General features: G+C 37.5%; 1 protein-coding gene across 1 annotated transcript in view; it reads left to right on the top strand.

Moving 5' to 3' along the window:
- VWA8 (von Willebrand factor A domain containing 8) overlaps positions 1-17560 on the top strand; it is a 199800-nt gene that overhangs the window by 121250 nt on the left and 60990 nt on the right. The window contains exons 27-33 of the mRNA XM_087759030.1: positions 4860-4968; positions 5904-6042; positions 7345-7547; positions 13988-14104; positions 14587-14651; positions 14751-14876; positions 15510-15619. Of these exons, the coding sequence (XP_087615156.1) occupies positions 4860-4968; positions 5904-6042; positions 7345-7547; positions 13988-14104; positions 14587-14651; positions 14751-14876; positions 15510-15619 (869 nt within the window). The remainder of the gene's footprint in view (positions 1-4859; positions 4969-5903; positions 6043-7344; positions 7548-13987; positions 14105-14586; positions 14652-14750; positions 14877-15509; positions 15620-17560) is intronic.

The raw sequence follows: 17560 nt of genomic DNA, 5'->3' as shown, positions 1-17560 counted from the left end.
TTTCTCAAGGGAGAAATTAATTTGTAGATGCTAATTTGTTTATTTCCAAAATTGGTATCATATATTAGCCTTGTAAAGTAATGCTTTACTTGGCCTTTTTGTTTCCTTCAGGTTTTTTTTTTTTTTCCCAAAAAGGACAGCCATTCTTCAAGGCAGTGACATGTTCAGTATTGTCAGTTCATAACATCATGATATTGTCTGTATCTTCTGGTATCACCTGTTCAATAGTTTATCATTTTTATCAGTATTGTATGTAAAGCAGATGGCTTGTCTATGATGTTTTGCCAGGACATAGGAGGTAAAATGGATTATGCACTGCACTAACTCATTATTTTTCTTTATGTACAATTACACTTTATTTTTCCCGTTGACATCTGTTATGTCACATTTGTCTGAACTCACATTAATCTGCCATTTTGTTGCACAGTTCAGACCATTTGCAATTCCTAGGTAAAACACCATTCAGCTTTAATTCTAGTATTTATCCTTGATCAAATTGCCATTCCATATCTTTCCTCTTGTCACTATCCACTTCCAGGTGCTTGCTATAACTTGAATATTCATTTTATATGCGCTGAAATTTTTTATATGTAATGTAAATATGTACATTTTAATGTCTGTTGAGATTGGGGTTTTTTTCCCCCCAGGTAATCTGTAGTTAATTGCTGGACCTGTCTCATACCATGTGTCTCTTGTCCATCCTGTGCATTGCAGGGAAGCAGAGTGGGGGGATCTACACTTGACTGTCAGGGAATGGGAGGCCTAACATAAGACTGTTCTGTATGTCTACTGCTTATATTTTTAATCAAAATGTGTTTAAATAAAGTACGGAGATCTGTTTGGTAAGGAGTTTTCCTGGTTTCATGCTATATGCTGACTTAAGTCCAAAAAAGTTAGGTGGGATAGAAGTGTCTTCAGCTAGACAGAGCACAGGCTGTTGCTGAAGTCCTTGACCAGTACGTTCTGTGCCCGCACTGAGCTGGTTTACAAGATCAGGTACTAAGCAGCTTTGTTGCCTGTCATAGTTCATGTCTGCAGCTGTACTAGTATGATAGCTGGCTGTAGAGAATTTGTGTTCAGTGGAACTTTAGTCTTAAAGATTTGTAGCCATTTTCAAGTATGTTCTCGGAAAGCTAAATGAATAACTTTATAAAGCAGGTTGTATTGACTTTTTGAACACAGCGTTTTTTGGTGGTGTGTTGTTGTTTTTTTTTTAATTAGCTGAAAATGAATTTATTGTCTAAAATCAAAAAGGTACAAAAGAAAAGAAATTGTGTTCTGTAGGTGTCACTTTGAAAAGTTTTCCAGCAGCAGAAGCCACTAAAGAATTATCTCTTGTCAGATTGTCTCCCCTTAGACCGCTGTGCATTAAGAAAAGCGGGCTAAATTGTAATTTTTTGTAGAATTGTCCCATCAACTGTAGGTCCTGTGCAATCACCTTTTCTAAACAAAATGCCTGCTTATATATGTACATATGTATATATGTTTTCATGTACAGCAGTGATCTTGTAGAAAACCAGGATGTAAAATTAAGAGTAAATAAACATTAAAAAGTAATTCTAAATTTTCTTTAAGCAACAGGCTTTGACAGATCCATAATCAAAGAACTGATCAGGAATAATTCCTTAGAACTTGCTTTTAAGTTTTGGCTTTCTTACAAGATGACTGCAGTCTGCCATATAGTTTTTCTGTTGTAGAAACCCTTTCCAGCTTTTGAGGAAAGCAAAAATCACAGATCACTCTGTACGCTCCAGCTGGAGAGAGCAGTGGAGTTTCAGTACCATTCTTACCCAGCCGCTGCACTTTCTGCAGCCATCAGATCTCTTTGCTTCACAGATTTTTGCCGGTGGTGGCATTTCCATAGTATTCTGTCTGTCTTTTATGTAAACTGTATTTGGTTAATTAATTTGAAATACAGCGGTGTGGCAGGAGCACCTTGTTAAGCTTTTTACTAGCACTGTCACTTCAAGTTATTTTCAAAACTTGCTTGTTACTTATAAATCCTGGGAAAAGAAAATCTCCCTCCTTCACTGCATATCGTATATATTTACTGGAGGGAAACTGTTAATGTTTTCGGTGTGGGCATGTTGTTCCAGTCCTTCTGCATCCTCACTCTCTCCTGAAAATTGTTCAGGAGGCAGACTGGTTATAAGACCTTTAATGCCACCAGCTTCTTCAATACTCTTGGTCTTAGACCAGATTTGCAAGAGAGAGCAGTGAGATGGAGTAAAAAAGATTTGTCAGGCCCTGCAAGAAGAAGATCCCTATTATTCTTGACAAAGAACTTTGTATTATGAATTCTGCTTCCAGTTTTACTCCTAAATTCTGATCTACCTTTCCCTCCTCTGTGTGGCGTTCATGATGACTTGGTCTGCTGCCCCAGAGAAACAAAGTCAATCAGAAACAAAAAGGAGAACAAAACCTCAAGAATCTAGGAGAAAGGAGAAATGAGTTTTCCTGAGGGAAGAGAGGAACTATTAGCAAAGCAAAACTCCAGAAAGCTGAAACAGAGTGGAAATGTTTTGTTTCTCTGGGAATGCAATCTGTAATTCTGTTGCTATATAAAGCAGGGTATTTGGTTAAAACTGGTTATTAACATATGTTTTGTTTTAAAATTTAATAAGTATTCATGATTAGTAGTGAACCTGTTGATTTCTAGGATGTTGTCCATGGGAGTAATGTGTAAGGAATTAGAACTGAAGTCCAAATCCTTGTGGAAACTAATGTTCCATTGAGCTAATGGGAAACAAGTATTGCTGACTATAGGCATATCAGAGGTTATGCTACTCAGAGTCACCATAGCAAAAAAAAAAAAAAAAATCCAGTTTCTTTTTGCACACAGGACAGTTTTGGCTCAAGACATAACCAACGTTTTGCCTACAAATCATTTGAAACCCAAATGGAAGCCTGAAGTAAAATTCCAGTTCATGGATAAACTGACATTTAGTCTAGTGACTTGACTGTTTACCCATTTTCTGACTGCATGAATAAATTTATCTAAGAATTGTGTATATGTTGAAACAGTGCATCCTGAATGTTTTTTCCTAATGGTGTTGAATGTTGTAATCTACAATATATTGTACTTGCATTTTTTTTGAGTCTGGCTTAATTTCTTTTCTTAATTTGGGAAAAATCTGACTAGACTAGCTAGGTGTAAAGAATGGAAAAATGCAAACTGAAGTGAGGAAGAATGCAAAATAAATCACTCTTCAAACACTGGTATCTATTGATATTCTTAACTAGGCAACAAACAGGCAATGAAGACTCTACTGGTTCTTTGACTAAGAGAGGGAATTAATGAGATGCACTTTCCTCATTACGTGCCCCAATGGCATATTGCTGGCAGCTGGATATTTATCTATGAGCACTAACGATCCATAGTATCCAAACCATTTTCTGTTTGCAAAAAGTGTCTTTGGCTATCTGCCTGCCTTGGCAGATGGTCCAAATGCAGAATGGGGATGGAGGCTGAGCGACTCTCTGCCTGTGAGTACTGGCTTCTCCAGGTTGCCTGAGATTTGGTGTCAGTATACCAGTAAGAAATGTTAATGCACCTTCCCTGCATGAGTTGCAAAGATTAGAGGATATTAGTGGTCATTCCCTGAATTTTCCTTTAAGTTCTCAGTGGAAAAAAAGTAAAATTAAAATTCCCCAAGATTCATATATAGTCCAACTGAGTGTTTTTTTTTTTATTTGTGATCCCTTCTTATTCTGAAAAGAATATCCAGAAGAAATGAAACAAACCTCTAATATCTAGAGAGGCCAGGTTGGTTGTGCAGAGAGGGGAAATAATTGTAACAGTAGGAACGAGCATCATCAGACAAGACAGAAGAGACCACACACAGACATTTAACAAACAGTCTAAGAGAACTTCCTTAAAATAGACTTTGGAGATATTTATAGAAACTGGGAGAAGGAATGTCTTCTGTTCCTTTGCCAAGTTCTGTAGCTGTACAATAATGTGCAGCGGCATGTAACACAGAATGCGGTTTTGATAGGAGGTCTTTTTAGGAGCAACTGATCCTAAATAAAAGAAACCAAAAGCGATGAGTTCATTAGCTTGAAGGTATTCATGCCAATTAACAAAGTTAAACTGCTTTCAGTGGTTGCAAATCACTTCAGAGGAAAGAAATAAAAATTATGTTGTCCCTATTTTGCTGTCAAGCTACTTTGTCATACATCAGCATTTTCTTTTCCTATATAAATGAGTTTTGCTGTGCCCCATATATTTCTTTCCTAAGTAAAAGGTACAGAAATAAAGAAATTAGACCAAGGCAAGCAACTGAGGCTTTTGAAGATGTCCCTGTCCTCTCTGTAGACTGTACTGGCCAGAAGGCAACAGGATACTGTCACCTCTGTCTTCCTTTGCCCTTGTTCATGTCAGTGGCAAAATGTATGGAAACAATTCGTTGAACTTTTATTCCATGGTTAACTTGCCACAATGTTTACTGTGCTTATTCTGATTTTTTAGATGAGTGTGCCACTGACAGGAGTTCCTTTAAGTGATACTATCACACCCTGCCTGATCTGAATAAAGCAAAGCAAGAGGCGGTTTGGATATATTTTATTACATATCTCAAATAATTCAGACCGGAAAAGTTTTCCTTTTGAGGCCATGTTATGTGAATTGCATCTTTTATGATGCTGCTTAGGTTGTGACTGTATTAGTATTCCAGAAGGCTAAAATTTTTGTGATTTAAAATGTAAAAGAAATGAAATATTTTAGCAAGGAAGCATTTTCTACAAGAGAATCTTCAGATATGTCTCATTGGAAAAATGCAGTTGTTTAAATGATTTATTCCATATCAGTTGCTGGTTAATGAATGTAAAAATTCATTTGTTCCCACATTGTTTGACAGACTGCCATTACCAGATCATAAATTTATGGGCTACTGGAAAGTCGATCAGCCAGGGAATGCACGACAGAAACTGCTGTGTCCAACAGAAACTCAAAAAATAGATGTAAAGGTTTGTCTTTTTTTTTTTTTTAATTCATATAATACTGGTTTTATGTATTGGGATGTGAAGAATCTAAAAAGTGATTAATTTCTTCAGGAAAAAGAGTATATACAAAGCATGGTCCTTGTTACCTGTTCTTGGGTTTTTTATACTGACTAGAAAAATGAATGTTTTTGTATACCTGGCCCTCAGAATGTGAGGTGTGCTTTAAAATCAGTAAGTTTGGTCAGAAGTTCTTGAAAAGAGGTTTTTACAAGGATATTGAAAATATCATATTTGAAGGAACTTTGTAGCTGTTTTGGGTGCTTGGAGGTGGCTGGTTTCAGGTCCCAGATCTCAATTTTTGGATAAGATCGGAGACTGAAAAGAAAGCTGTTTGCTGTTTCTATTTTGCATGCAGCTGAATTCTTATGGGTCTTTGGCACTGCCAAGTTTGAATCTGAACCTTTGGTACAACTTGACCTGCAGCCAAAGTTTCTAAGTCCTTTTCAGCTTTGAGTTCTTGGCTTAACTTCAGTAATTACTACTCCAGTGAATAAGAAAAAAACTGAACTGCTATTGTGATGTAGGGGTGAGATTTAAACTTTATGTAATAAGAAATTGCCATTGAACTTTGAAACAAAAATATTCTGATTTTTTCATTGTAGGGACTGTATTTTATCTCAGTACATGATACCTCTTTCATGCCACTGAGCAGTAATAGTTTCAAACCAATAAAAGACTAAAGAGGAAAGGCATGATCATTTCTATACTGTAAAGAAAATGGCAGTATGGTCATTCAGAGAGCTTGCAGAAAAGCAATTCCTCTTCCCTTTTATTTATTTAGTAATTGGTTTGTTTCAATTGTTACTAGTATTAACAGTCTTGAAGAAGACTTCTAGATTTCCATAAAGAATGGTGAGTGAAATATTTTAGCAAGCCTTCATTGTTATCATTTGTTTTAGGGCCCTGTGCATTTAAATATCCAAGGATTTCCACTGGAACGACATGAAGCCAGGTCCCTCAGTTTTACAGAAGAACTCGCTTTTTGGACACTGCCTTTGGGTGAAGTTAACTTAGTTTGTGATGTCACGGTAACAAAAGGTGTGGTAAGAAAAGCTAGTAACTTTTGTAATGATCCCCACTATTATCAATATGTGAAATAGCCTAGAGATGAGGAAGAACTAGGCTGTTGACTTCCTAAGTGCTCGCCCATAGCCAGTGGCAGAATATAAAAGGGCCATATGAGGGATTCTAAGGGTAATAACACCACTTCAGTGCATTTACAATAGTCTGTATTTCTCACTATGTTTGCAGTGGAGTATAGGAATAATACTAAATTGGAATATGGGAGTGGAGGATATGGAGTATAAGAATGGAGTATAGGAATAATAATTTGTCTTTTTGCACTTTTTTTTAACAGTAGATGAAATACAAAAATAATCAGTCACTAAAATGGGAGCATAATTTCACTGAGACATTGTGGTCTTTGTAACGATCTGCATCCTTCTCAAACTAAGAGAAGGATATGTAATTAAAGTAGAACACAGCCACAAAATTGCAAGTCTGTCTAGTTTTTATGTTCAACACTGTATTGCTTCAGAAAAACAATTCTCTGACTTTTCCTCTCTCTCTAGGTCAATTGAGTTTTAATACAAATCTTGTAACTTGCAGAGTGCTGTGCCTTTTTTTCCTGTACTTATACTGATTAAAATTCTTTCTCACTGGATCAAGCCTGCCTTAGTTACCTATATTACTTGTGTCCCAAAGAGCATCACTGAGAATATTCATAAATGTTTTTAGGGTTCATCATGAAACATGTCTAAACTTTATTGTGTATTATAAACAGATTGCTCACTATCAGTACTGGAATGCTGCCTTTTCTGCTTGTAGCCATAGTTTCAAATACATTAACAAACTTCTATGACAGCAAAACAGAAATTACATGGCTTTGGATTAATTTTAATAATTGTCTGAAATCAGTCAGGAAGGTGCTATGTGTGAAAAGTTCCATATGAAGTTTGCATTCATGCCATGTTTAATTATTAAATAGATCAATTGAAAGGGAGGATGAGATAGAGAGGGAGGGAGAACCAAGTTTATAAACAAACAAAAACATCTTGACAGATTTTGTGTATGCTAGCAGCTGGCAGGCGCTGCAGTCATATCTACACAAATGTGCCTTGGACTACTTGTTTAAAGAGTTAGTTGTGTTGTAGTAAGATTCTGCCTGTTAATGTTTAGTTAGTATCAAGAGACCATTTCTCTCTTTATCTGCCTGTATCAACGGTAGTAATTTTGCTGTACGTTTTGCTATATCATCTACCGAGTTTATGACATAGATATTTCCAGAAGAGCAATGCACGATGTCAGTAGCCTTTCATTAATTTTACTTTCTTATTTCAGAAGAGGAAGCCGAAAACATTCTTTATGTTTCTACATGCAATCCTGTTTCCTTGTACTTCATGAACGTTTCTAGTAAGAGTGGATACTTTGTGGATCTTTATGACCTCTTCCCAAGAACAGTTGGAAATGTCTGGCAACCTTTTGTGACTGTGGCACCGCTGGGAAATCCACTCAAAGGTCAAGTGGTTCTACATGAAGAGGAGGTAAAAAAAAAATTAAAATACAGCTAAATGTTTAGTGATGAGCAAAGGAGTATCATAAGGATAGGATTGCTGAGGAATCTACTTCTATAGGCTGAAATAGCCTGGACAAGCCTACCCCCTTCTGAATGTTCTCTTTTTCACTATACTTGAAGCCTGTGAGTTGCCTTCAGCTTTAGTTTTTATGTGGAGATTTTCCTCTTGCACTTTTTAGCTGGACAGTGGCCTTTTGCGTTCTTGTCCCCTTTTTACTTTTCAAATAGTATATGAAAGAGATATTTTCTGAGTCACAAAGTAAAATGTTGCTTGTATTTGCTTCCTGCCACTATTTTTTATTTGGTTTATGAATCCTGATATTTCTCATTCTATAACATCTGAAGTACCAAGACTAGAAAGACGACTATGTAAGCCTTGACATCTAGTGTATCAGCAATGCAAATCTAGAACCACTGACGACTTCAGTGTTGGTTTGACTCGAATCCTTTTTTTAAAGTCAAGTATTGCATACTTTCCACATACTTTCCATTACTATCAGTGAACTGATTGGAACATTTCCAATTCAAAAATTCTTTCCCCAGGAGTGGGAAGAGACAACAGTTGATACAGGGCTGCTGCTGTTCATTTTTTAATATTAATGATAGTTTATTATGTTACCTACCGGTCATAGTGGTTTGACATGGGCATTTAATCTGGTCATTATTGTTGGATGCCTTTTCCTTTTCCTTTTGTTGTTCTGCATTTCTTCTGCCCATTTTTCAGCGGGTGAGAGACTCCAATCTAGAAGAACCTTTCCTGCATTGAGTTGGAGTATTAAGTAGTTTTCAGTAATTTTGTAACTAGAGTCTCTGTTGTTCCAGGAACATTTGTCAAGTGTTGATGCCACTTTCTGGTCTCAGACACTATAGTTAAGCTCAATGCCTTATGAGAAACACAATTCTTCTGCCTTTAGTAGAACTGCCTATGCCTTCTTTAGCTTTGCCTTGGATGCTTTCCAATGCCAACTGGAAAAAATATGATTCTGAAGTTACCTGCTTGTGGTGATTGCCTGTGCAGTTGTCTTGAACAGCTATAGAAGTACCATTTGGGCTATTTGGAGATGCACATAACACATTTGTTTGGTTCTAAACAATCCTTGGCCTTTTTTGGCAAAGTCAGCACAGGAAACCGTAAAACAGATGGCAGTCTATCTCGTGTCTAAGAATGTTTAGAATGTCTCATGCTTTTTAATATAAAGCCCAGCAATATTCTTTGCTTTCTAAGTCTCTGAAATTCTTACTGTGGAAATAATTGTCCTGCTAGTTTTGTTTTTAACCAAATCACAGTAGCATTTGGTGTCAGCAATGAAGTTTTTATCAAAGGTTCATCTGTGAAGCTTTAGGTAGTTAACTCTGTGACTGGTTTTGCCTGTCCTCGTGGAATATATTTTTCAGTGACAGTATGAGTTAAACTCTGAAATAAAGTTTGTTCTGTGGAGAGACTATGGTAGCTCAGTATCCCTTTCCAGATGACTTCAGTTGGGCTGTAACCTCATGTTTTTCTCTGGCAAAACTTAAATGTTGCCAGTCTCTAGTCTTGCCTTTCTTAGCAAGTGCTACAGGTGAGTAAATCCTGTCTGAAAGTAAGCCTGTTTTACACTGCTGGAAAGTAATACAGAATTACAGTATTCTGAATGCTTTGCATTATCTTAGGACTTTTTACATAGCGTTAACATTAAGACAGACCTTCCTCATTGAGTGTGAAAATATGTTTCATTAAACTACAAACTTAGTTGCAAAAAGTCATTGTATACTTAGGACACCATTCAAAAGTAATTTTAAGTTTCTTGAGGAACGTAAGTAACCATCTTGCACAGAAAGAACAATGAAAAAGGATTCTCTTGTGTGTGCATGTTTGTATCCATGAACTACATTAGTAATTTATTTGGGATTGGTTTTTAAATGAGGCACCAAAGCACAGGTCAGATGAGTGCTGCTGCTCTTGTCTTCACAGCCACTGCTGTCCTTCCTTATGTTAGGGCTTATGTATTAGGATCTCTGCATTTCTAGTTCCCACTGAATCAAAAGAGGGATTCTCAAGTAGTTTAATTTTTCCATATAAAGCTTAGGTTTTATTCCCAACTCTTCCTGCAGTGGAGCCCTGGAAAAATCATGTGCTTTCTTTGTGCACCTGTGAAGTGAGGTGGATATTGCTGTATATGAAATTAAATCCATTATTATTGTTAGCAGGTAAGCATATAGTCTAAGCTAATCATCCAAGTTCCTTCTGTATCTGTTGGGAGGATAAAGGTGATCTGCAAGAGCAATTCACTCCAGCTAAGGTAGAACATGGTGAATTGCCCTCTGGAGATGCCTCTCTCTTTCCACTGGCTACAGAAGGAGCCTTGACATATAGTCAAGATGCCTACTTTCAGGTGTACTGAGGTCACTGGCAGCCGTAAACTCAGAATTTGCAGCATTCACACGTTAAGACAAGTAGATTAGTGGCACATCTGTATTTTGGGCAAGGCTCCAAGGGTTAGCTACTTGTGCTAAGGGCGCATCAAACAGATCTTCAAGAAAAACAAATAATGTAAATGATGTATGTGATGCTTTAAAGGTTCGTCTACATGTACTTGCAAAAAGACCAAGAAATACTAACAGTATTTATAGAAATAAGAAGTTGCATTTATTAAATAAAAAGTCCACTTGACAGCTGATATTTCATAATAATATAATCCATTAATTAGACAATATCAAAAGCTAAAGATTTTTCCCAATTTTTTGTTTTAATAAAGGTCTTTGGAGATGAATGTTTCTGACTAAGTTGGAAAAAATAACGATTTTAAGCAGATGATAACCTTATTGGAACGGATGAGATGATGATATTGTGGCTCTTCAAATAAGCTTGTGTGATTTATTTCCCAGATGACATCCATCTGGATTCAACAGAGCCCTCCTGTGAAATAAAATGAAAAATCACTATTCCTTCCTGTCCTTTTAAATAAAATTTTACTGAAACTAAACTCCTCGGGGATTTAACTTAATAGCACAAATCAGAGATTTATCTGCTTTTAAGCTACCTTTACACTTCTTGGAAGAAAGAGTAGATGATTCTCTTCCTCACGGTGGCCATTGGTCTCAGTGAGCGCTGCCTGTTTTGACTCTATCTTTTTGTTCAGACTAAGCTGATAGACTTTGAAAAGACTCTTCAGAAATCTCAAGTCATTTCCTCATAAGATGAGAATTGCATTCATCTTTTCAAAGCAGCAGTGCCTCTGCCCTGTCCTCCCCATGAGTACTTCAGGGCGTACCCCTATTTCCTATAAAGCTTCCTGCCCACCTGTTTCACTTTCCTTTTTCTTTCTGCGCTTATTGCTTTTACCGCTCAGAAGGAGAGCAAATACAGACTGAAAAGAATTCTGATAACTTTATGCATGATTTTATATGGGATTATAGGAGGAAAATGCACACGGAGAGTTGATTTGCGTACAAACAGCACAGTTCCATTTTTTCTTACAAGCACTTTGCCCTGTTGAAAGGCTACAACTGGATGGACAGAGTAACCTACGGGCTACCTCAGGGAGCACAACAAGCTTTGCCCAGGCAGTGTCCTGCCGGCATCCTTTAATGCTGCTTTTATCTTTCTGGGTCAGGAAGGGGGGTAGGGAGGGAGGGAAGTGCTTTTCCTTGTCCCACATGCTGCTGGAGGTCTTTGTCAAAGCTCTCACATAGCAAGGGAGTGAGGGAGTCTGTGGCCCAGAAGCTGATACAGAGATCCGCCTCGCTCACTAAATGTAGAAGGTGGCAAACATCCTTTAAAAGAAGACTTTTTTTAACAGTTTGTGATTTAGCCTGTAACACAAGTGGGGACCTGTGTATGGAAGTACCTGCAACGTGCTAGTAGTAACACCTGAAACATCTAGTCCCCATAATATTCTGATGTATGTTGTCAGGAGGAAGGGTGTATTTTCTTCAAAAACTAGCTGACATTATTAAATTCTCTTCTTTTTTTGGATATTATATAAGACTTTCCTTTTCTATAAGCACAAAGCTTTTATCTCTACTTGCTGTTCTCAGTTCACTGAAATCTCTAGTACAATCAAGTCTCCCAAATCATCTGAAAGACACCGCTTACATGACTGAGAACACCTGTAATCTGCTTGCATACATTTCCCTGCTTCTGAAGGCATGGAGGTTTGAGCCCCAAACCATAAATTCTTGCACAGCCTTCTTTCACTTGAACCTAATGAACAATAGGTTATGTTTTGTATCTGCGCCTAATATTTACAGTGTCAGGATTGTTACTTGTGTATCACTCAGGGGGTCCATGAGTGGCACTAATAGAAAAGGTGCTTGTGGGACAAGAGGCAAGGAGAGGTACAGAGGGGTTACCCTGTCAAACTAAGAATCAGCCTCGTCTGAAGCTGAGAGCTAAGAAGAGTCTGTGTTTGCGAGCTTGCTTGCTCGGGTTGTGAGCATCGAGGGCAGGAGAGAATGAAACTGAGAGTGAGTACGGGGAGAAGAACACAAGAGGGTTAAACTGAATTATTTGTACTGTCCCACTCTGAAACTGGAGTGTATTCCTTCCCCTAGCTCTCCTCTCTGTCTGCAAGACCATAAGGAAAAACTTCCCATACCAACAAAGTGAAATCACAGCCCTGTTTGGTTTAAGGACTTTTAAGAGGAAAATGCTGGCTAAAATAAAAACAGCAGTAAGGAAAGGGAAACTTTGCAGTAACTAAAATTAAAGGCACATCACTTCACAAGATTGGTTATTGCATCTGTCCAGAGTTTGGAATTCCAGACATCGGGGTCGAGAGGTCACCCAAAGGTTACTTTTCTCCCAGTCAAGAACAAACACAGCGGAATTGCACACCAACGTCTTTTCCCAGCCCACTTGAAGAGTTGCCAAAGCTGCTCTTGGATGTGTTCACAAGTGACGCAAAAATCTATTCTTAAACACAGGCAGAATATACATCAGTCACTTAGCACAGAAGGAAACCATTAACATCAAAAGGGGTGGAGTAGAGAGGCTTTTTATATTACCAACTGCTTTCATAAATTTAATGCTAAGTGGAAGAATGTAATTGATTTGTATGTGTTCTTTATCTCACGTGGAAGGCTAATGCATTGCTTTGGTACAGCAGTGCTGTTGCAGAATTGTATAAATAAAATATGGCAGAAAACCAAAATCCAAAGCAAATGCCCTATTTTTTTGCCTGAACCACATTTCCATAATTTTGGTTTGTAATACATAAGCAAACTTCTTTTTTTAGAAGTATTGAACGCTAGCTGAAATTCCCAAATGCTCCAAATAACTTGGTAATATTTTAAATGCTTTACCATATTTAGCTTCAAATGACTGTCATTATTAAATAAAGTTAATTCTCCCAAATAATCCTAGTGAAAGTATGAAGCATACCCAAAAAGAACAAAACTGCTGTGACTCAGATTGTTTGTATTTGTTTTATTTGGGAGAATTTGTGGGAATTTATGTTTTACTCCCTTAACGTCTATCTTGCGTTATTGCAGACGTTGTACGTAGACAGTTTACTTTTAGTAAGTTTTTGCAGAACCTAATGTCCTTGCAGAACCTAACGTTTCCTTGAATGGCGAACAAAAAATTCAACCCAAGGCTTAATTACCTTTTTCTTTTGTACCTTTTAAATTTCATTTGATGCTGTTAAGGTTGGCCCTGAATAATTGTTCTCTTGAATTCTTAGTTAAACACATTAGGAGCAGCTATAGTACTTTGTAAAAAGAAGTGTTTAAAACACCCCCATCATTTGACAACATGTGTGGACCCTGGGGCATTGAGTAAGAAACTGAGAAATCTGAAGAAGTTCAAAATTTAGCATACCGTATTTTCACATGGGATATGTGGAGAACACTTGCGCCACTCTGTTCAGTATCCTGCCTGCTTCTGACCTCCATCCTCTTGAGCCATCCTGCTGTCCTCCAGCAGTTGTCCTACCTCTGACACTGTATGCTGTCTGAGCGTGCAAGTCACGGAAGGGTTGTCACGCACTGGGATATTTAATAGGCTCCACGGTATCAGAAGTGTGAACTTGGAGAGAAAGTACTAAGCTATTTCTTCTCTCACCAGTTTTTCACCTTCAGTGTAACTTAAGTTACACCTCTACCTGACTACAGCTTGGACATGTAAGCCATACTAGTCTAGTTCCTAGGGCTTATGCAGAAGCGAATGTGAGATGTATAGATAAAACATTATGGAAAAACTGGAATATCATTTCAGCCCCTTTTGCACGTACTTAGCCTCTACAATTAAATTTCTCCATAAGCTTTAAAATGAACCAAGAAGATTAAGCCTACATTTTCCAACAAAATCTAGATCATCTTTTCAAAATATCCTAAGTTGCTAGAGTTGCAAAAGTGCTTCAGATAGATTTGTTGTAGTCTCTTAAATGGGCTTGAGATGTACACAGATCTGCTTTTCTTTTCTAGAGCAATGTTGTGCTGTTGCTGGATACGAACAATGGTGCCCTTCGCCGACTTTTGCTCTTACCAGATGCTCAAGAGTCTCCTAAGAGAACATCTTGGTGGAGCAGCAAAGAAGAGATGGTGAGGAATAGCACCTGCCTTTATTATATCAAGTTTTTTTTAAAATCAAAGCTCAATGTTGGAAAAACTGCCCCAGGATCATTTTTCTTTCTGTTTTTACAGCCTAAGCACTTAATTGTTTACTCTTAGGTATGTTTAAATGCCTTACGCATAAAATAGCGTTGTTATGGAACAGTGATATGAAAAATATAAATAAGTTGTACTGTCTGAGGATATGTATCTTTAAAATATCCCTTTTTGGAGCTAGAACTGGGAATAACGGAACATTTTGTTACAAAGGATTACGTCCAAAATAATGAACTCGGTTATGATGCAATTATATGACCTGGGACAAGGCAGGCTGGATAGCATTTTGAGAGGTAGTTAATGCCGTGGGTTACTCTAAATAAAGGAAAAATGTAGTACACTTTCAGGGGAGTCAGGGAAAGTCACTGGGATGAATCTAACAAACACTAATTTCTGAATGGCCTATTTTTATACAGAGCAACTACAAAATGTGCCGAGAGTTTTCACACAAAAACTGGCTGGTGTTCTACAAAGAAGCAGGGTGAGAGTAAATTATATCCTTGTATTATGTTGATTTATAACAGATCTCCTCATCTACATCCCTATCTGATTATTCTTTTCTTGGCTTCCAATTTTACAGAAATCGCCTTATTGTACTGGATGTATTAGAGGGTCAAACTCATACCATCTCGCTTCCGATCAATCTGAAATCTGTTTTCCTGGTGGCTGAAGACCGGTGGCTCTTGGTGGAAAATGAAACAAATCAGTTAGTTAAGCCTAGTTTTCTTGATGGTATTATTTCTTGTTTGTGTCTTGCTTATGTTCAGGAGTTGGACTCTGAGTTGTTTTTTCAGTTCGTGAGACTGGCTAGACTTAAACAGTTGGTGTTTAACATGCAGATTTGCTCTGGTGAAAGTGCAGGTAGGCTTTCAGAGTAGGAAATGAACAGGATATGCCTGCCTAAATTCATGCCTCTGAAAACGTAGACTAGTGTTGATTGTATGCATGATAATACTGTTTTTACTGAGTTGGTATTGATCTTTAGAAATGAGAATGTTGGTGGACCTAGCTTTGGAAATACAGCGACATCGTCCAGAGTTCGTGCCTGCTTGCTCTACTTTCATGGTCATGGGAAAAAAATATTACTCTGTTGTCTTATTTTTATAAATGCACATCAAATAAAAGTGTGTAAATAGTTACCAGAAGACAAATCTGCCACTTACTGGCTTACCCTTTCCTATCTCACAGATGTTCGGGAAATCATATTTAGTTTTAGCAAAAGGTGTTGATAACCTTGTTTATATAAATGTAGAATGTTTTCACTATTTCAGAAGATAAAAGTCCTTGTTTAGAGTTACAAGCTTAATCAGGAATTATTACAACTGTGTATCCTTTACAGGAAATTTCTTTTAACCAAGCATGCCCATATGGAAGCTGAAGACAGTGAGGTTTGCCAGCTGTATGCATTGACTGAAGAGCCAGCTGACATGGGATTTGGCTTAACAACAGGTATTGAATGCAAGCTTGGCTTGTTTTTTTTCGGTTTGTGGTTTTTTTTTTTTTTAATCATTTCTGTGTTTGCAGCTGCACAAACAAGGCTCTTTTACTTTAAAGGTCTGGGTAACCTTCTCTCTGATTCTCTTTTTGTCCTCCCCTTATCATGTTTGGTTAATAATAACTTTTCACAAAGCATGGCAAATTCCATGCTCAAACTTCAGGTTGTTTGAATAAAGCATCTTTGTTTCATTGTAGCATTTAAGACCCTCAGTCATGGACTTTCAGGAAACGTACAAGCATATAGAACGGAAAAGGAAAAAAGACAATTAGGCAGGAATTAGAACATAGGAATAGAAGGAACCAAATACGTTGATGAGGCCAGTCTGTACGCTGTTGCAGGTCTGTTACACACACTCAGATGGGCTAGAAGACGTTTCCCAACACTTACAAAAATACAAAAGACCTACTGTTAAAACAGAACAGAATTACTAAAGTTTTGCAGATAGCATGCAGGAGGCCATTGAGACCATCACACCTGTGTTAAAAGACAGGGGGAATTTATTCAGTAAAATTCCCAGACGGTGCTAGGCACTGGGGCATGCCCTAGCTACAGAAGAGGGCAGAAATCTCCAATGGTCATCATTCTGCCTGGTAAGATCTACATATCTTCAGATCTGATGACATTTTCTACCCTGAGCATTTGATCACGGTGCACAAAATCTTTAGTCTACCTGGTTTAATAACACTGGAAGTACTTGTGCATCCCACCTAACAGTTTATAGGTTTTGGCCTGTCTCCAGTGTGTCTCAGAGAGACAGAGGAAAAAAAATAGAGAAACCACTTTATATCTGTTGAAGAGGGAAAAAGTTTTGTCCTGGTCCTTGTGGCTAGCGTAAGTATGAAGAATGAGATTAACACAGTGTAAACATGATACAAGCAAATGTTATTGAAAAATAACAAATATGGCTTATTTTACACAAACAGCAACAAATTCGATACCAAAGACTCTAACCACAGCTTAAATATCTAGAGTCCTTTTTATCTCTCATTCAGTTTACTCTATCAACTTATCAAGCTCCATCAGAGCACAGTAGTTTCCTTCCTCTTACTACCAAATTTAGAAACCATTATAGAGTATCATTCCTCAGATGGGTAGAAACGTTATTATAATTTCCAGTCTCAAAGTATTTGTGGACAGTTTATTGCTACATGCTTTTTGTGCTATTTTTATCCTTTGTTATCTTATTTCTTCTCTTCCAATCTAAAAAGTTATCATATCCCCTCTCCACTTTTTTCCAAATCATCCAGCAAACCCCGAATGTAACATCTTCAGCCTGTTCTCATTCTTTGAGGCAGAACCTGTGGCAGGACAACTAAGAAAAGGTAGACCAGTGTGGGTTTGCCATTGACCCAAACCAGTAGCCCATTCATCCTCTGAGGGAGGAAAGATTTTCTCCCACTGCCAGGTAAACGAGATAGTCTGCCCATTGAAGTGGAAAATAAAGATAGCGGATTCTGACTGTGTTGATAATTTGGAGCAAGGTAAAGGGCTGTTACAGTTGCACAGAATAAAATTTAGTTTTCCTTAGCTTAAAGAAAAAGAAAACTAGACCATTATTTACCAGAAATGTGTTACAAATAACATTATTTAAATTGCAAAGACAGCAAGACAGCTACCAAGAAATGTCACGTTGACACTTACCTGTGCAAACCTACATTTTGCCTTTTTGTGCATTTGCATTATAACAATCTTCAATGAGATCACACGCTGTTCTATTCCATAGGCTTCCTGCCTCATTTGCACAGTAGAGGGCAAAATTAAGTGGTATAAGCAACTACAAAGCTAGTATTTCCTGATTTTGAGTACTTAACTTTACAAAAATAACATTATTTCTGACATCTTTTCTGTGTTATAGTACAGTATAATCAAATCTTCTGCTTTTTAGTAATTTT

The sequence above is a fragment of the Nipponia nippon genome, unplaced genomic scaffold (assembly GCF_047370975.1).
Source record: "Nipponia nippon isolate SJK-2023a ecotype South Korea unplaced genomic scaffold, ASM4737097v1 scaffold_2, whole genome shotgun sequence".
NCBI lineage: Eukaryota > Metazoa > Chordata > Aves > Pelecaniformes > Threskiornithidae > Nipponia > Nipponia nippon.
The sequence above is the reverse complement of the archived record's forward strand: the minus strand, read 5'-3'. Positions and strand labels throughout refer to the sequence as shown.